Source organism: Mastigoproctus giganteus, chromosome 13 (assembly GCF_048544385.1).
Source record: "Mastigoproctus giganteus isolate SK-2022 chromosome 13, ASM4854438v1, whole genome shotgun sequence".
Classification (NCBI taxonomy): Eukaryota; Metazoa; Arthropoda; class Arachnida; order Uropygi; family Thelyphonidae; genus Mastigoproctus; species Mastigoproctus giganteus.
Window position 1 is genome coordinate 125,807,951 of NC_143587.1, and position 21,005 is coordinate 125,828,955.

At 35.2% G+C, this 21,005-nt stretch overlaps 1 protein-coding gene across 1 annotated transcript in view; it reads left to right on the forward strand.

Annotated features, from left to right (window-relative positions):
- Alg1 (ALG1, chitobiosyldiphosphodolichol beta-mannosyltransferase) overlaps window positions 1-21,005 on the forward strand; it is a 238,764-nt gene that overhangs the window by 91,970 nt on the left and 125,789 nt on the right. Inside the window, exon 7 of the mRNA XM_090387354.1 lies at window positions 459-548. Coding sequence (XP_090243480.1) covers window positions 459-548 — 90 coding nt within the window. The remainder of the gene's footprint in view (window positions 1-458; window positions 549-21,005) is intronic.

Below are 21,005 nucleotides of genomic sequence, written 5' to 3' on the forward strand. Positions count from 1 at the left end.
TACACACATGGTTTTTTTTTTTTTGCTTCATCTTGCAATTTGCATTAATTAATATTTCTTACTAATTTGTGAGAAACACACTAGAAAGCTGTCAAACTGTCCTGGCTTTAAGACAGGAACAGCTTTCTAGTGTGTTTATCCATTATTAAATGCTATCCAGATTGAGATTTCTAAAAGTACATTGCTCTATGTTAGAGGTGTATTTACGCTACAGTGAAACTTGATGCTGTATTTAAATTAAAAAGCATTATGCTGTTAACTATGAGATGTTAACAACAAGCTGAGCTAATATTTCTAACTATCCTGTATATAACAAGTTTCTCCTTTTTTTTTTTTTTTTTATGTTATAAGGCATTTTTCAGAAATCACCTTTGTTATTTATGCCTTGTAAATATAATATTCAAATGTAAAATATTTGTAGAATGAAAAAGGTCATTCTTATATGAATTTATATCTAGGTTTGAGGAGCACTTTGGTAGAAGAGCAGCACATCACTTATGTGTAACAAAAGCAATGAAAGAAAAGTTACATGACACATGGAATATAAGGTAATGAAATTATCATTATTAATCTTACAGAATTTCATTTAAAAACTATTATGCAGCTTATCATGAAGAAAAATGTGTAAATCGATCCTAGGATAGGGTGGATTTACAAACTAATAACTTTTTTTTTTTACTTAGCACTTTCTTTAGGTATCTCTGTTGAGCAAATTCTCTTATTACATTACATTAGGAAGTGGGAGGTTATTCAAGACAGTATTGATATTAACCATATGGTGCAAAAAAGCTCTAGACCAGTGGTTTTCAACCGGGGTGCCGCAGTAATGTTCCAGGGGTGTTACATAATTTGGGTTTTAAGTTACTTAAACTTATTATTTTTTTTTATTTATGTTTATTTCATTATAAAACGGTGTACAGTATCTTTTTAATTTTGTAGTGATTTATAATTGATGTTTACTTAGTACCTCTATATAGAAAATAAAATTATTATATACTGTGTGTATATGTGTGTGTGTATATATATATATATATATATATATATATATATATAATTTGTATTATGAAATATAATTTATATAATTATATTATTATATAAATTATTATATAAATCTTCGACATTAAGCCTTATATAATTATATTATTGTAATAACTATCATATAACATATATATATATATATATATATATATACAGAGAGAGAATCGGATCTAACAGGCAGAAAATCGAGTAGATTGACTAGGGGTGCCGCAAAATAAAATAAATTACTTAGGGGTGCCGTTATTAAAAAAAGGTTGAAAACCACTGCTCTAGGCCTTTTTCTGAAAAAAAATAAAAAAATAAAAAAGAAGATAACACTTTTTTGTGTTTCACTTCTCATGTAGGTAACTGATCCAGCTTGACCTTTGAATTTCTCCAAGCTGTTAGCTTCAACTTACCCATAGAGAATTGATTAACAACATGCTGGCTAAAAGAAAACCTCCTACAAGTTAGTCTAAGACTCTTCTCCCATAATTTGAATTTGTGGCCCCATAATTTTAGTATCATTTATAACTGTAAAGATATCCCCTTCATTCATTTTTACCATTCATTCTCACACCCTTATATAATGTACTACAATTAGAGCCCCTCTAAATTTCTGATTGTGGTCTGCTGTAACACAGTTATCAAACTCTGTAGTCCACATATTTAAGGTCTTTCCTTATATCGCACAATGTGTGGAAAAGCGACACAACTCAAAAAATGCAATTTTTCAGAAAAGTGAAAACAAAGAAATCAGATAAGGTTTCATCTCAAATGTGGACATTAATAACAGATTAAAAAAAATTACCAGCATAATAAAGTGCAATAAACCTTTCTAATAGATTTGTGTTACTATGACTACCATAGAGGCCATTACTTTGAGTTGTGTCACTTTTCTTATTTGTTATTTCTTTGTTTTTTTAGTTGTGACATTTTTAATATAGGAAAGGTACAGAAAAATTAACATTCTGAAATAGTTTAGACAAAAATAGCATCTTTTGTTAATTAATGAAAATATATTTTGAAATGAACAATGTAACAAAAACACTAAAAAGAATTTTAATTAAAAAATACATTAATTCTCTTTTTAATCAAAATAAGGTTTAAAGAATGCCAAAACATAAAACTTTTTGTAGCTTTTAGGGATATGATTTGCTTTAATCAGGTCCAGGATATCTGATTTATTTATTTTTTTTATCTGACATGTATCTTCTTGGTGTATGCTGATTTCATTTCAATAGTTTTACACTGCGATGACTGAAGTTTCTTGTTAGTCACAATTTTTTTTTACAGTTCTCTTGTTTGTACGATGTTTTTATGAAGAATGCCCTGGGACTACATTTTTCAACCTTTAGTATCTTGATTTCGCCCAACTTTACATTTTCACTGTCTTCGTCTTTGAGTTGTTCCCATAATGCTGACAAACATTTTTAAAATCGATGAAATCGTCATGGGTATTTCAGTTACTCTATACAGATTCCTTGTTTCTTAATGTGTTAATGTAATATACTGCTAAGGAATATAAATTGGTCCCAATTTCAATGCTTTACGGATTTTTCTATCACAGAATAGTAGTAGTAATGAAGGCATGTAATGCAAGAAAGCAAGCATATGAGCTTATGTAGCATCAGCCAAAAAAAAAAAAAAAAACCAATTTCATACATCCATTCCCTCTAAAAGTTTTGTCTAGTTCCTCCTTGAATTTATTAAAGCTAAGTTCCACAACGACAGGAGATAGTTTGTTCCAGCAATTAACCACCCACTGGCTAAAGGCAAATTTCTGCACATTACTCTACAACTGTCTTTCCTCAATTTGAATTTATGCCCCCTCAGATTCATAATCTGAGCAAACGGAAGAATCCCATCAGAATTTAGCGTGTTCAACCCATTCAAGGCCTTATACACCTCAATCAGATCACTTCACAGGTGCCTAATTTCCAGCCACTACAATTTGCAGAGTTTAAGCCTTTCTTGGTAAGAGGACCCTTCCATCCATGTACATGCTCAAGCAACTCTACATCCTTCCTAAAATGAAGCCTCCAGACCTGTATGCAGTATTCAAGATGTGGCCTGACCATTGCTTTATACAAAGGGATAATCATCTCCTTTTCCCTACTAAAAAAAATTCCTGTATATCATCGACAATACCCCATGACCTGCTCTGGCAGCCTGTCTTCATTGCTCAGAAAACTTCATATCTGACTGCACAATTACTCCCAGATCTTTTTCATTTTCTACTACCCTAAGCGTAGTACCACACAGTTGGTACATTTTTCTGAGGTTACTTCTACCCATATGCAGTACTTTACATTTGTCAATGTTACCATTTCTCAGCCCATCTGCCCAAATTTCTAGATCCTGTTGCAGTAGCACATTGCCATTACTATCATTAACAACCCTGCCAACTTTTGTATCGTCTACAAACTTCGACATTAAGCCTGATATACCTTCATCGATATCATTGATAAATATACAAAACAACACCGAACCCTGGGGGACTCCACTAATAACATTAGTCCACAAAGAGCAGCATCCATTGATTACCACTCTCTGTCTTCTCCCACTCAACTGCCCTTTTATCCATTTTAGCAACTTACCCTTAATACCACACTGCTCCAATTTGTACAATAGTCTTCCATGCGCAACAGTGTCTGACTGCATTTTTTTTTTTTATAAATCATCTGCAAACTTCAACATTAAGCCTGATATACCTTCATCAATATCATTGATAAATATACAAAACAACAGTGAACCTAACACCGAACCCTGTGGGACCCCACTAATAACATTAGTCCAAGAAGAGCAGCACCCATTGATTACCACCCTCTGTCTTCTCCCACTTAACCATCCTTTTATCCATTGTAGCAACTTACCCTTAATACCATTCTGCTCCAATTTGTACAATAGTCTTCCATGCGCAACAGTGTCAAAAGCTTTTCTGAAATCCAAATATATGATATCAAAATTATTTTTTGCATCCAGTTCCTTTGTAACCACATCATAATATCCTATCAAATTTGTCAGACAAGACTTTCCCTTAACAAACCCATGCTGTGTCTGAATTATTGCTGCAGTCTTGTCTAGATGATCCTGCAATGCATCTGTAACCAGTGACTCCATTATTTTACCAGGAACAGAAGTTAAACTAACTAGTCTGTAATTACTCGTGTCACCCTTCGATCCCCCTTTGTGAATTGGGGATACATTTGCACATCTCCAGTCTGTGGGAACCTCCCCTGAGTCCAAGGATGCTCTCAAAATTATGGCTAGGGGTTTGCTTAGTTGCTTTGCCGCCTCCTTTAATATAACTGGATAGATCCCATCCACCCCAGGTGCTTTTCTTACATTTAACTTCAACAATTTCTCTTCCACTTTGCTCTCAGTTATTACAAAATCATTAAGTATCCTGCTACAATTTGATAACCTTCTGTCATTTTCAAACCTTAATAATTCCTCACGTGTGAATGTAGATGCAAAATACTCATTCAGTTTGTTTGCTATCTGAGCAGGATCATCAACAGTCGAACCATCAATGCAAGTGGACCAATCTGATTCATCCCCTTCCTTTTAGAGTTTATATAAGTAAAGAAATCCTTGCTGTTTTTCTTAGCATCTTTTGCCAAGGATTTCTCGTAATCTGCCTTCGCCTGCCAAACCTCCTTTGTGACCTGATTACAGACTAACTTATATCTGCCATAGGCTTCTGAGTCGCTTGATAATTTATATGCATCCCATGCATTTTTCTTCTCTGTTATGAGTCTCATTAGTTCATTTGACAACCATTTAGGCCTAAACCTTGAACAATATTTCTTAATAGGTGTGAAACTTTTAGTAGCTTCCACGATTAATTCCTTGAATGCTTCCCACTTAGAATTTACTGTTGGTAACATCGTCAGTTGATCCCACTGTGCAAAATTTAAAAACTGTCGGAGACCACTGTACTCACCTTTATGGAAGCAAAAACCCTTTCCTTTACCCCTGATGGTAATTAAATCTTTAAGTAAATCCCACGTCAGTACACTGTGATCACTGCCACCCAGTGGTTCTTTTATCTGCAAATTCCTAATACATGAATGATCACTGCTGATAACCAGATCAAGAGTATTACTTTCTCTGGTTGCCTCTCGAACATGCTGCTGTAAAAAACAATCATCCAATAAATCCACAAAAGTCTGACTAGTGTGTGAGTGACCAACCCACAAGTTCCTGTCAATATCTGAGAAGTTAAAATCCCCCATTATAAGACATTCCGATTTACTAGCTCACTCTATTTCTCTGTACAATTGTTCATTGTACTCATTCAAGACATTAGGCCTATAACACACTCCTACTCTTGTTTTTGCTTTTGCAGTGCTTATATCACACCAAACTGACTCAATAGTGCACTGTTCATCTATATCAACTGGATGCACTTCTTTTGATTTTATGTTTTTCTTAATTAACAGCATAACACCTCCTCCCTTCCTATCCTGTCTATCCTTTCTGTACACATTGTACTCCCCCAAATTCCAGTTCAGCATTCCTTATATGTGTGTGACACCACGTCTCTGGATATCCCAACAATATCCGCCTTTGATGTCTTGACCAACACTTCAAATTCATCAAATTTATTTACTATACTTGTGAACGCAAGTGTCTATTTCTATGGACCCCCCAGTTACCTTCACACTCCTGCCAGAAGAAACAATGTATTTTATCACTTTTAAGTTCTGAAATTGTAAAGATACAGCAGTTAAATTTAGATTTGTAATAGAATAAGAAAACATCACTCCTATCACCCAGTCACAGTTAAAAAGAGTGTCGTTTTACCAGTGCAACAAAGATAATTCTATCTGTTACAACTCTGATCTGTCACTTTTCTACTGTGACCGTGGCAATATCTACTTAGTGGAAAAGCGACACAGCTGCACTCTATCTACTGGCTCAAAATTGGAATTGTAAATATGTAGTTTTTTCCAGGATGTAGAGGTCATGCTTATGCACCCTCCTATTATATTAACTCGAATTCACAATTTTTGAGTTGTATCACTTTTCCATGTGATGTGCGATATGGGTACCCTCCTGTCACTTTTACCAAGTGCATTGCCCATCTTTGAATCACAGTGAAAAATAGCTATACGGAGCCGAGAATAATACGGAGCCAAGCATGCAAAGAATTTTTTTTTATAAATAAAAAAACTAATAGAATAATTTATATCATTACGGGAATAAGAACATTAAGTATAACATTATAAGTTTAAACATTAGATTTGCAAACCAAAATAAAATACATTTCTCTCTTATTATATATAGGAAAACAGAGGTTATTTTTGGCAGGTATTGGATGATAAAGATACCCTGATAAAGATGCAAGCAGCAAAGACAAGTAACCAGTTATTGATGGCAGCCAGATTTTAATTTAAGTCTTAATCAATTCTTCATGCATTAAGATTTTGCAGGTAAAAGATCTGCGGGTGGCAGTGATCACAGTGTACTTATGCGGAATTTACTTGAAGACATAACTACTGTCAAGGTAAAGGTGACCAGAGTGGTCTCAGACAGTTTTTAAATTTTATGCAGTGGAACTAACTGATGATGTCACTAACAGAAAATTCTGAATGGGAAGCAAGTAGGGAAATAATCATGGAAGGAACTTGGCTTCCCATATCAACGTAGAAGTTTGATTCAAGGCCTAGACCCAAATGGATGTCAGATGAACTGATGAGACTTGCGGCAGAGAAGAAAAGTGCATGTGATGCATAAAAGTATCAGGTGAAAGAGAAGCCTATAATAGTTATCAACTAGTCTGTAATCAAGTCACAAAGAAGTTTGACAAGCTAAGGCAGATTACAAGAATTCTCCAGAAAAGAATGCAAAGGAAAGCAGCAAAGACTTCTTTCCCTATATTAACAGTCAGTAGAAGGAAGGGATTGAATCACATTGATCCACTTGGTGTTGATGGTTTAACTGTTGATCCTGCTTGGATGTCTGACAAACCAAATAGGTATTTTGCATATACATTCACACATGAGGAATTATTAGGGATGGCAGAAGTTTATCAAACTCTAACAGGAACTAAATGATTCTGTGATAACTGAAAGGAAAATGGAAGAGAAATTGTTAAAGCTAAACATAAAAAAAGGCACCTGGGGTGGATGTGATCCCCTCAATTATATTAAGGGAGGCAGCAAAGTAAGAAAAACCTTAGCCATAATTATGAAAGCATCTCTTGATTCAGGGGTGGAGCCCTATGGACTGAAGATATGTGAATGTATCCCCAGTTCACAAAGAAGGATCAAAAGGTGACATGATTAATTACAGACGTGTTAGTTTAACTTCTTTTCCAAGAAAAATAATGGAGGCAGTGGTTAAAGAAGTAATGCAGGACCATCTACACAGGAGTGCACTTATACTTCAGTCACAGCATGGGTTCGTTGAGGGGAGATCTTATCTGACCAATTTGATTGAATACTATGATGTAACAAAGAAACTGGATGCAAAAATAATTTTAATATCATATAATTTTATTTCAACATACTTGATGTTTGATACTGTTGCACATTATTACTATTATTATCATTAGCCATATGGTGCAAGGCTTATGCTGCACCAGTCAAAAAAAAAAAATTTCTGAATTACCCCGAGAGAGAGAGAAGTAGAAGGGAATCACCAAGAAAAAGAATAAAAGACTGTTGTACAAATTGGAGTAGTGTGACATTAAAGGCAAGTTACTACTAATGATAAAGGAATGGTTGAGTGGAAGAAGACAAGGTATGTTTATCAATGGACACTGTTATTATTATTATTATCATCGAAGTCCCACAGAAGTAGTGCTAGCCCATTGTTGTTTTCTGTATTTATTAATGACATTGATCAGGCTTAATGTCTAAATTTGTAAGCAATACATAGGTTGGCAGGGTGGTTAATGACAATAATCAAGGTAAGATACTGCAACAAGATCTAGAAAAATTAGGTAGACGGGCTGAGAAATGGCAAATGAAGTTTAACATTGACAAATGGAAGGCACTGCATATGGGTAGCAGTAATTCCAGATTAATTTATAAACCGTGTGGTGTTACACTTCGGGTAGTGGAAAATGAAAAAGACCTTGGGGGAGATCTTGTGCAGCCAGATATAAAGTTCTCTAAACAAAGTGGGCAGGCTGTCAGGACAGTTCATGGAGTTTTGTTAGTGATATACAGGAACTTTGCAGCTGGGATAAGGAGGTAATTATCCCATTGTACAAGGCAATGGTTAGGCCACATCTTGAGTACTGCATAGAGGTCTTGAGGGCTAATTTTAGGAAGGATGTAGATCTGCTAGAATGGGTGCAGATATAGTATATATATTAATAGGAGGTATATATAGTATATATACCTCCACTTCTGTCATCATCATCATCATCATTAGCAGTCTCTCCATAAAGAGGATAACAGTTTCATTGGAATGTGGCGCACTATGGTCATAGTTGCCGATGCGCCTAATAAATCCCGAAACAAACAAACAAACAAACAATCATTGGAATGCTGAGGAAGAAAGGAGGATACAATTCCCAGTTTTTACAATACAAAAACTAGGTATTGCCAATGTTAGCAAAACCACTTGTGTAAAATCTGCTAAAAATGCTTTAATTCAGTATAAGAGTCTGTATTTTTCTACTGAGTTTCCATCAGAGTAGAAAAAGAATAAAGAAAGGATCTAGCCTTACCTTGCACTCTGTTCTGAATAATACTGACAATATTTAGCAAGCCATCTACAAGATGTTTGTAGCCTTTCTAAAAGTTTAAAAAGAATCAACACTGGAAATTCATAATTGGCCCAGAAAATGTTTGAATATGGGAACCAGGATTCATTAGAAAGTTTGATCAGCAAATCTCTGCATTTCTGGTTTCATAATTTCTTTTTGTATTTAACGAAAATAAAAACTAAAAGCTTTAAACCAAGTAATAACTTCTAAAATAAGCTATGGAACACACTGGTAATAAATACCAAGCTATCTTGTCAACTGTGCCAGATATAATGCAACATATATAACACTAATTTATAGTAACTTATATTCCCTTAAAATATGAAGTTCTGAAGAAATACAGTGGAACTTCTCTATTACAAACTTCTATTTAACGAATTTCTCTATATTACGAATTTTTTCACGAAACATTGCACCTTGAAACGAAATTACATGTAAAATTAACCCTATATAACGAAGTGTTAGGCTCTCTATAACGAATTTTTAAAAAAATTAGTAAAAGCATTTTTGAAGATTTTCAAGCATTTACTGCTAAACAGCCGCTCAAATATACTGCCTCCGGTGGGAAGGAGCAGCAGTGCGTAACACACGCATCTTGATTAGACCGGGGTTCGAGCCTGTCACCACCAAATGCGAAAAGGTCAAGGAATGACCACCGCATTTCCTGGAGCAATATGACCTTAGTTGTTAATGCTCCTAAAAACCAAATAAAACAAACAAACAAAAAAAAACACATCCTTCCGAAATTGCACATTAGCATCTGGAATTAAATAATCATCCTTTTAGTGAACACTTGTGGCCATTGATGCCTGTAGGAGGGTCTTTGTTTCATTTTTGTTACAGTTATTAAACCAAATGGGTTTTCTTAAAAGTGGTCGTAAATGTTGCAATAAATAGGGAAGATATGTAAATTGATGTTGGCTCAGGGGAAAGCAAAATTCGGTGCGGTAAGCCTTTAGCGTGCTGCGGCAGAAATATATAGAATGCTACAATAGTCTGTTTTTAGTAACGCCTACTGAGTGACATTCGCTTCTCACCTCACTGTACCACGTGACCTTCGTGTCAATCATTATATGATATGTCCGTTCTCGTCTAACTGGACTCCCAGTAGATGGTTTTCATGATTTTTTTTTTTTTTTTTAATTTCATTTGTCATCAATCACATAGGTTATATGCGCTTGTATTTTTTTTTTCTTTTTTTTCTGAAAAGTAACATACAGCATACGTTAATCATAAATTTTCTTTCGTGTATATATGAATGAAAGTAGAATAAAATAAATTCATAAAGTCATATATTTCTTCAAAGGAAGTGATACTGTTGAATTGGCAAGCAAACGTCATTGAGTAGGTGGTATCTGTACTAACAATTCACTATATAGTATCGGAAGACTACTGTTATTTATTTTCAGTGGTACCACCACCCAGACGATCATTTCAAAGCTGTGTGGCTTCATCAGGGCCGTGCGGTAGATTTTCTCAGTATGATGCAAGTCTTCGAAATGCCGCCCCTATTTTGATTTCCCGTATTTTGATTTCGCTGCTTATGCTGCCCCCTTACGGTGCTGTCTGATGCGGCCACCTCTCTGCATCATAGCACGGCACGGCCCTGATCTTCATCAGCGATGCCCTCTACGCTACATACGTAGTTCAAATATATGGGTTAACTATGGTGTATTTACACCGATACTATATAGTTAATTATCAAAACCCATAAGGATTATATGCTGTGCATTTAATTTTCCAAATAACAATTCACTATACGGCCAGCACAGCGAAGTTTGTGGTGTATATATCGGCAAGAGCTGCAGTCCAGTAATTTTTACAATTGCGAAAACAATGTCGAAGAAAAAGCGTTTAAGTATTAATGATAAAGCAAAGATTGTTATGGTATTGACCAGGGTTTTAAGAAAAAAAGATGTTACAGAGAAATATGGCATATCTGCAAGCAGTTTATCTACGATTTTAAAAAAATCGAGAATCAATTTAAATGCAATTGAAGGAGGAGCAGACAAGAAGCGAATTAAGTTGTGTATATATGAAGGTGTTGATAAACTGTTCTAAAATGGGTGCAAATGATACGTGAAAAGAATATCCCAATATTGGGCCTAATAATTAAGCAACAAACTCTGAAATTTGCACAGTCCCTTGGACATACAGAATTTAATGCGATCACTGGGTGGCTAGATAAATTTAAGAAGCGCCACAGAATTGTGGAAAAGGTTATTTGTGGAGAAAGTGTTAATGTAAGCGAAGAAGATTGCAACAGTTGGAGGAACAATACCTTAAAGAAGATTTTGGAAGAATATGAGTGTAAGGATGTTTTTAATACTGACGAAATGGGTTTATTCTTTAAATGTTTACTGAATAGAACACTTGCTTTTAAGGATGATAAATGTTTTGGCGGAAAACAAAGCAAAGAAAGAATCACTGTGCTAGTTGGAGCAAATATGACAGGAAGAGAAAAATTAAGACTTTTAGTCATCGGAATATCAAAAAACCCAAGGTGTTTTAGAGGTACAAAATCTTTGGAAGTTGACTACACCTTTAATAAAAAAGCATGGATGACAAGTGATATCTTTGAAGACTGGATATTAAAATTAGACAAGCGTATAAAAAAAGGAAAATCGTGTTGGTAACTGACAACTGTGTGGCACATCCTGCCAGTATTTCTGCCAAACTTAAAAGTGCGAAGTTGTTTTTACCACCAAACGTAACGTCAAAACTCCAGCCAATGGACCAAGGTATTATTAAAAATTTTAATTTCATTATCGAAAGAGAATAATAATGGAGATTGTCAATGCGTTATCAGAAAATAGAAACTTGGAGGTTACAATTAACCTTAGAGATTGCATCTCTGAACTGGCAAAAGTTTGCCAGTTCTGAACTGGACGAACTAGATGAACTGCCCCTTTCACAACTGAAAAACTTTTGGGCATTATTAGAATCGTCCGGAAACATCAAAAATGAAATAACACTGGATAGTTTTGTTTATGTAGATCACAGTACAACATCCAAATTAAGATGAAATACTGCTGAACAGTGTTAAACGCGACCATGATCACGAAGAAATTAACGATGATGCATCAGAACAACCCGTAGAAAAGCCAACTCGTGAAGAAATGATTAACGCTTGATTAACAGTTCGTATGGGTTGGTTGGGTGTTGGTTGGTTTTTTTTTTTTTTTTTTTTTTAGCAGCATTAGCAACTAAGGCCATATTGCTCCGGGATATGCAGTGGTCATTCCCTGACCTTTCCGCATCTTCTGTATTTGGTGGTGTTGGTCTTGAACCCTGGTCTAATCAAGAAGCGTGTGCTACACACTGCTGCTCCTTCCCACCTGGACACGGAGGCGCCAGTTCGTATGGGTCTACAGTTTTGTGAAAATGTTCCTGATAATGTTTTTAATGCTCTGAACAAATGTGAGGTTTTCTTTAAGAATCAGACAATTTTTTAATTGTACTGTGCAAACAAAAATTACAGATTTTTTTAATTTGTGATACTTACTGGCAAAAATTGTGTAAACGTAATTTAAATAAGTATGTTTTTGAAATAAAATACATTAAAAATAAATGTAGATTCGTTTTCATTTTTCTAATTAGATAATTTATAATAAAAAAAGATATTCTCTGTATAACGAAATTTATCTATAACGAATTTTTTCGCTAGATTTATCGAATTCGTTATAGGGAAGTTCGACTGTAGTTAGTAGATCCATAAAATTATGTGTTCCAAAGAGGACAACTCATTTTTGCAGAAAATAAACAAACAGCATTTATCAACAACAAGATGTCAAATGAACTGATGAGACTCATGTTAGAGAAGAAAAATGCATGTATACATATAAATTATCAGGTGACACAGAGGCCTATATTAAACTTTAAACTAGTCTGCAATCAAGTCACAAAGGCAGTTAGGCAAGCTAACACAGATCACAAGACATCTCTAGCAAAGAAAAGTAGCAAGCACTGGAATGAAGGAAATTAATTGCATTGGTCCACTAGATATGAATAGTTTTAACTGTTGATGATTGTGCGCAGGTTGCTGACAAACTGAATAAGTATCTTGCATCTACGTTTATACATAGAGCTGCAAACCACCTAAAATTTTGGACCAGTTCGGTTTTGCGATTCAGTTCAAAAATTTCTGAAGTGGTTTGATTTGCGGTCTGGTTAAAAAGGTGATTTTGACCAGTGGTTTGGTTCTGTGAAGTATATCATCTGAAATATAATTCTTATAGTTTCTTAGTTCATTAATGATAGTAATAATATCGCATTATAATAAAATATTACTATAAAATCTTATTTTACATAAAAGTAAATTATGTTAATAATTTACTTTTATGTAAAATAAGTAATAGTCATGTAAAAGTAAATATTTGACATGTAAAAGTATATATTTGACAAGTAATAAAATCACATGTTAATCATTTCAGCTTGAAGTGAGATCTCGATATCGAAATAATATCGAACTAATGTAGGAAAAAATACCAGATTTTATAAAATTATTTTTAACATTCAGAGTCCACTCTCCCAGAGCGGAAACAGGAATGATGAACCCTCTGAACAAAACCTCAGAAATGAAACATGCTAATCTTTTCAAAGAAAAACACTTATATTTTCTATACAGGCGAGTAAAAATTAAGTAACAAGAAAAAAATTAATCAATCATTATAATAGTTGGGTATTTTTATGACGCTTTGAGATATTCTGATTGAAAAGGAACAGAAATTACCAAAACATTAACTCTGAATATTAATCTCTTCTCCTATTCAGTACTCATAAATGTATACAAGAGAACGTTTAATTTGGAAAGAAAATAATTATTCAAACAAAATTTTTAATATAATTTAATAATATTAAGTAAGGCAGATATTTCCAGTTAATATAAAAAATTACAGAAAATAATGACAATAAAAAATAAAACTTTAAGAACAGAAGAAATAAACATGAGTTACAAGCAAAATATTATTAGTTACTCAGATAATGTGCATAAGGAATTAATGTATCAAAATAATTTTACTTTGAAAATTGATCATGAAATCTTAAAAACAACATAGATAATTTGAAATTAATTATTTAATTTTAAAAATAAAATATGCTCCATTAATCTTGAGCCTAAACAATTCCTCTTATAAGTCAAAATGATCTTTAATGTCAAAAAGAATCTTTCTACATGGCTTGTGTTGCAGGAACTGCGAAGATTACTTTGGCTAGCTGATAAAGCTCTGTGTGACTAAACTCTTTTGCTTTCCAATATCCCAAGATGCTTGATTTTGTTGGTACCCTTTCGATATCATCAAAATTGTTCACCTGAGTCATTAAGTTGAATTTATTTGTTTCCACTATCTATCAGCTTTTCGATTTCATCCATGGTTTTGCCCATTACAGTAATATATGCAATTTCATCTGAAATTTTCATTTCACGATTTGTTTCTGTAGACTGCAGCTGGCACAAGCTATCATGAATGTCACATAAATGTTCCTTAGCTTTCTGTTTTTAGATATTATCTAGTAATGTTTAGTACCTAAGGTCCAGATACATTCAAGCTAAAAAATGTCTTGCTTTCCAGCAAATTTACTTCTTGTAGCGTGAGAGAGGTTACCAAAAAAGATGACAATTCATTTTCAATTTTTCTAACTTCCATTTTACGTTTCATCCTGGTGTAGTAAAAATCAGTCATTGTGAGTTGCTCTGACTGCAGCACTTCCATGCTACCCTAATGGGTTCCAAAACTTCTACAATATTTTCAATCTTTTGCCACACACTGGCTGACAAATGCAGTTCCTTTATAGACCCAGATAAATTGATGCAAAATTGTTTTAGCTCCACAAGACGTAACATACTAATAGTGGAATTCCATCTGGTTTCACAGTCTAGTATTGGTTTCCTACACTTTTCTCTTTTAATGTGTATAAGGATAGAAGGGGTTCACAGCTTTTTCACCACTGCTCATGATTTAGCCAAGGGAAGTTTCAATTCATCACTTTTCAGAAAATTTTTAACAGCCAATTGCAGAGAATTCGCAGCACAATGAACAGATACCATAATACCCTGAAGATGTAGATCATAGAAATTTTCCTTACATACATTCGTATTACTAGAGTCTGTAGTCTCAGATTCTTCAATATCCTCAGTATCATTATCACTCTGGTAGAGTAAATTCTCCCAGAGTGGAAACAGGAATGATGAACCCTCTGAACAAAACCTCAGAAACGAAATATGCTAATCTTTTCCAAGAAAAACTCTAATGAATGATTCTCAGTACTACGTCCTTTCACTTCCTTATCACTGATTTGATCGGTGTAACTGTGTAGTGTTCCACACGCCCCACTGCAGAGCTTCTATTCAAATTGCTCAGCAGGGACCTCCGCAACTCATTTCGTGGTCAAAGCGAAAAAACTCTTTCCCTAGCCCTGAGATGGGCTCCTAATCTAATGCAGTGCTTCTCACGTCTTCTTAGTAACCATTCTAGAAGCCTAGCCATGAACAATGGAAAAAGAGAGGAAGGAGTATGTTTCCTACTGACTGGATTTTCCCATGAAAATTTTCCAAATTTTTGTTGACCTGTAGGCTGGAGTCGATGTTTGAACCAAAAACTGAACCACTTTCCCAAAAAATGTTGGTTCAGAAAAAAATCTGTTCAGTGGCTTCGGTTCAGTTCACGGTTCAGAAAAATGGGTGTGGTTTGGTTTGCGGTTTGGTTCAGTTCGCAGTTTAGTTTGGTTCGGTTTGCAGCTCTGTTTACACATATTTTACAGGTGGGATGCCAGAAGTTTATCATATTTTAACGGAGAGCTAAATGATTTTGTGCTAATTGAGAGGAGAGTGGAAGAGAAATTGTTGAAGCCAAGAGTAAGCAAGGCACATGGGATTGATGGCATCTATAAAGTTATATTACAATAAATAGGTAAATAAACCTTTAACCATAATTATAAGAACATCCTTGGATTTGGGGAGATGTTGGAATGTATCCCCAATTCACAAAGGGGGATCAAAGGGCAAAATGAGAAACTACAGACCTGCAATCTTGTCTTCTGTTCCAGTTAAAATGATGTAGTCACTGGTTAAAAAAGTAATTCAGGACCATCTAAACAGGGATACAGTTATATAGAAACCTTAGCATGGATTTTTTAAGTGGTGATCTTGTCTAACTAATCTAATTGAATACTATAATGCAGTAAGAAAGGAACTGGATGCAGGAAAATAATTTTTACATCCTATATGTAGGTTTCAGAAAAGTTGTTGATACTGTTCCATATGAAACATCACTGTTCAAATTGGAGCAGTGTGGCATTAGGGACAAATTACTGAGGGATGATTGAGTTTGAGAATGAAGTGGTTACCAATGGGCACTGTATTTCTTGGACTAATGTTATTAGTGGAGTTCCCCAAGATCCAGTGATGGGCCCAGTGTTTTCTATATTAATTAATGTTACTGATGAACACGTATCAAACTTAATGTCTAAGTTTGCAGATGATATGAGGTTTGGCAGGTAGTCAATGACAGTAAACATGATATGCTATGGCAACAAGATCTAAAAATAGGCAGATGGGCTGATAAGTGGCATTTGAAGTTTATCATTCAGAAATGCAAGATACTGCATATGGATAGCAGTAAATATGCATAAATACAATTTATTCATATTTTACTGCTATCCATTTATTCTTATTTAATTTTTAAAAAATCGAATTATTCACAAATCTCTGATACTGTATCTCAGCAAGTTATGAGTTTATATGGAAATTTAATGTTTGCTTAACATGTGCGGCGCCTCCGTAGCCGGGTAGGCAGGAGCAGCAGTGCATAGCACACTCTTCTTGTTTAGACTGGGATTCGAGCTCGTGAACACCAAATACGGAGGATGCGGAAAGGTCAGGGAATGACCATTGCATATCCCGGAGCAATATGGCCTTAGTTGCTAATATGCTCCTAAAAAAAAAAAAACAGATAACATAACAAGCCTAACATGTGATTAACAAATGCAATGCAAAACACATTGCATTTATTAACTGAGCATTAGGTGTATTGCATTTTTGTTTCCATTATATGTTTTATTATTCCAGCATATAGAACTTCAAACAGGGTTGTGTTTCAATTACTGATTACTATCTCAGCCAAATATAAGTGGATGTCCAATATGCCCCTTACATTTAAGAGAAATACAAATCAACTAAACATAAAATATGCTATGGCCATTGCCCTCTATAAAATACATAAGGAAACATAACAATTAAAATAAATTTAATGTCAACTGTAATCAAAGAATCCAAAATAACATGCAAATATACAACTCCAGATTAAGAAATCATAATAAAGAATTAAACTTAAATAACTCGATTAATTAAATTAATAATATAAAAAAGATAGAATAAATTAAAACATAATGAAGAATCTGGTGGACACAAGTGTTCAAATTAATATAAAATGGGACAGAAAAAAGCAAACTAAATAGGGGGGGGAATATATTGAACAATGTTTATTTTATGGTTCAAATTTTTCATAAGTTGAATTCAAAAACAAAGCTTTTTTTGTTTGACTTACATTGACTTACTCAGCTAAGGTGGCCATTGGATTAATGGCTAAATTTTTCCTTATTTTACGTTTAGGTAGTATTATTGCGAATTGGATTCCATGTAAACATGTCTCATATGGAAGAATGAGATTATTGTAAGAAATTAATGTTTCTTACAACTTTTTTTTATTTTTAAGAAATGCCCGCTAAATAGTTTTTTTTTTTTAATATTGTATGCTTCACTTATAATGCAGGTGTTAAAGTTTTTTTTTAATGGAAACCCCAAACAGAAGAGGTATTAGAACCTGTAGTACTTAGTAACATACATGGGTTGAAGTTTCAGAGGGTGAAAGAATATACTTGTTGAGATTAGGCTTGAACTTCTGTAGATTTTAATTTTCAGGAAATATATTGAAGGAAGGTTGTTCCAGAAAACAAAATTGATTGAATAAATAAGGAATAGGAAAAGTTGGTTCTGTGAGTTTGAAGTTGGACAGTAAAAGGATATTGACTGGTTGCTGCATATGTTCGGACTACTTTTGAAGGGAGAGGAGGAATTATAGAAGCCAATTCGGGATGCCTCTGTAGCCAGGTGGGCAGGAGCAGCAGTGTGTAGCACAAGTTGATCTGTAACCCAGTTACAAAGAGGTTAGGCAGAGGCATATTACAAGAAACCTTTGGCAAGGGATTCAAAGAAAAACAGCAAAGAGTTCTTACTTATGTAAACTCTAGAAAGAAGGGGATGAATCAGATTGGTCCACTTGATATCGATAGGTCAACTGTTGATGATCCTGCTCGGGTAGCTAACAAACTAAATGAATATTTTGCATCGACATTCACACATGAGGAGTTATTCAGCGAGTGGAATGCCAGAGGTGTATTCAACTCTGGCAGTAAGCTAGATTGTTTGTTTGTTATTTGGTTTTTAGGAGCATTAGCAACTAAGGCCATATTGCTCCGGGATATGTGGTGGTCATTCCCTGACCTTTCCGCATCCTCCGTATTTGGTGGTGATGGGCTCGAACCCCGGCCTAATAAAGAAGTGTGTGCTACGCACTGCTGCTCCTGTAGTAAGCTAGAGAATCTTGTAATAAATGAGAGTAAAGTGGAGGAGAAATTGTTGAAGATAAACACAAGAAAGGCACTGGGATGGATGGGATCTATCCAGTTATATTAAAGGAGGCAGCAAAGGAAGTAAGCAAACCCTTAGTCATAATTATGAGAGCTTCCTTGGACTCAGGGAAGGTACCCACAGACTGGAGATGTGCAGATGTGACCCCCAATTCACAAAGGAGGATCAAAGGATGACACAAGTAATTATAGACCTGTGAGCTTAACTTCTGTTCCAGGAAAATTAAAGGAGGCACTGGTTAAAGAAGCACTGCAGGATCATCTAGACAAGACTTCAGTTATAGCTCGGACACAGCATGGTTTTGTTAAGGGGAAGTCTTGCCTGACCAATTTGATTGGATACTATGATGCAGTCACAAAAGAACTGGATGCAGGGAATAACTTTGATATTATATATTTGGATCTTAGAAAAGCTTTTGATACTGTCGCACCTGGAAGACTGCTGCACAAATTGGAGCAGTGTGGCATTGGAGGCAAATTGCTGCTATGGACGGGGTGGTTGAGGGGGAGAAGACAGAGAGTGGTAATCAATGGACACTGCTCATCATGGACTAATGTTATTAGTGGAGTCCCTCAGGGTTCAGTGTTGGGTCCATTATTGTTTTCTGTATTTATATAATGATATTGATGATGCTATATCAAGCTTAATGTCCAAGTTTGCAGACGATACAAAGGTTAGCAGGGTTGTCAACGACACTACTGACACTGTGCTGCTGCAACAGGATCTGGAAACGTTGAGCAGATGGGCTGAGAGGTGGCAAATGAAACCCGAGAGCAACGTATCAACTCTGTGGTACTACACTGATAGTGGTAGAGAATGAAAAGGACCTGCGGGTAATTGTGTAGGCAGATATGAAGTTCTCTGAGCAGCGCAGATGGGCTGCAAGATTAGCTCATGGTGTCTTGTCAACGATATACAGGAATTTTTCTAGCAGGGATAAGGAGGTGATTATTCCCTTGTATAAGGCAATGGTCAGGCCACACCTTGAGTACTGTATACAGGTCTGGAGGCCTCATTTCAAGAAGGATGTAGAGCTGCTGGAACGAGTACAGAGAAGGGCAACAAGATTAGTGAATGGAACAAAGGGTACTCTTACGAAGAAAGGCTTAAGTTTTGCAAATTACAGTATCTGGAGACACTGTAATTTGCAGCACCAGCGAGGTGATCTGATAGAGGTGTATAAAGCCTTGAGTGGTTTGAGCATGCTCAATGCTGATGGGATTCTTCCTCTTCCCCAGAATAATCACCTGAGAGGGCATAAATTCAAATTGAGGAAAGACAGATGTAGGATAGACGTGCGGAAATTTGCCTTTAGCCAGCGGGTAGTTGGTTGGTGGAACAGATTTCCATCCCTTGTCGTGGAAGTTGATAGCCTAAATAAATTTAAGGTTCAGCTGGACAGGTATTTTGAATGAACAGAGGGGTGAAGTGGAAGTGTGTTTTTTTTTTTTTTTTTTTTTTGCTGATGCTGTATAAGCTTGCTTTCTTGCATCATATGCCTCTACTAATGCTAATGCTAATTACTGCTCCTTCAATCATTATATCCCTTTCTGTGGCATACTTGTTCATCATTACTTTTGTTTTAGCCATATTTAACTTTAGTCCAAAATCCTTACTAACTCTGCATAACTGATTAAGATTTCCCTCTAATTCTTTGGGATCATGGCTTATGACCACAATGTCATCTGCAAATCGTAAATGGTTTAGGTACTCTCCATTCACATTGACTCCTTTCTACAACCAGTCTAATCTTCTGAAAGCTTCCTCAAGGGAAGCAGTAAACAACATCGGCGATATTGTGTCTCCTTGTCGAACTCCTTTCTCAATTTTAAATTTATTACTGTCTTTGTCTAGTCTAATGAAGAAGGTAGCATTCTCATATATTTTCTTCAAAATCATAATATATGGGGTATCTATACCTTGTCTTTCCAATGTCTGAAACATTGCCTTTTCATAATTCACAAATGCCAGGCACAATGGTGTTTTTTATTCATTTGCTTTCTTCATTAGCTGTGACATTACGTGAAGGTGATCCATAGTTGAGAATCCTGTCCTAAAGTCAGCTTGCTCTTTCGGTTGATTCTCATCAAGTATTCTTTCTAATCTGTTAGTAATGACCCATTTGAACAACTTGTAGATGTGGGATAACAAGCTAATTGGTCTATAATTTCCAATTTCTGATTTATCTCCTTTCTTATGCAGCAAAACTATGATTGCATTATTGCACTCCTTATGCGCCACACCTTTTCTAATGCATTTTGTGAAGAGTCTTGCCAGTTTTTGTGTCATGTCTCTTCCTCCCAATTTTAACAACTCTACAGTAACTTCATCTTCCCCCGGGGCTTTCCTGATTCTTCATTTTCTTCAATGCATGTGCTACGTCATCAGGAAGGGATATCAGGTATGTTGTATGTGTTACTAATTTTCGATCCATCTTCCCCACTGCTGGCATCATTCCCTCACTCCTTGTATAACTCTTTATAGTAGTCTTCTGCTATTTGAATTATGCCTTCTCTGCTATTCATAAGTACACCATCGCTATTCTTCAGTTTCAGTATCATTTGTCTTTCTGTATTACTGCTTATGACTGCTGATTTAAATTCTTTGTTTTCC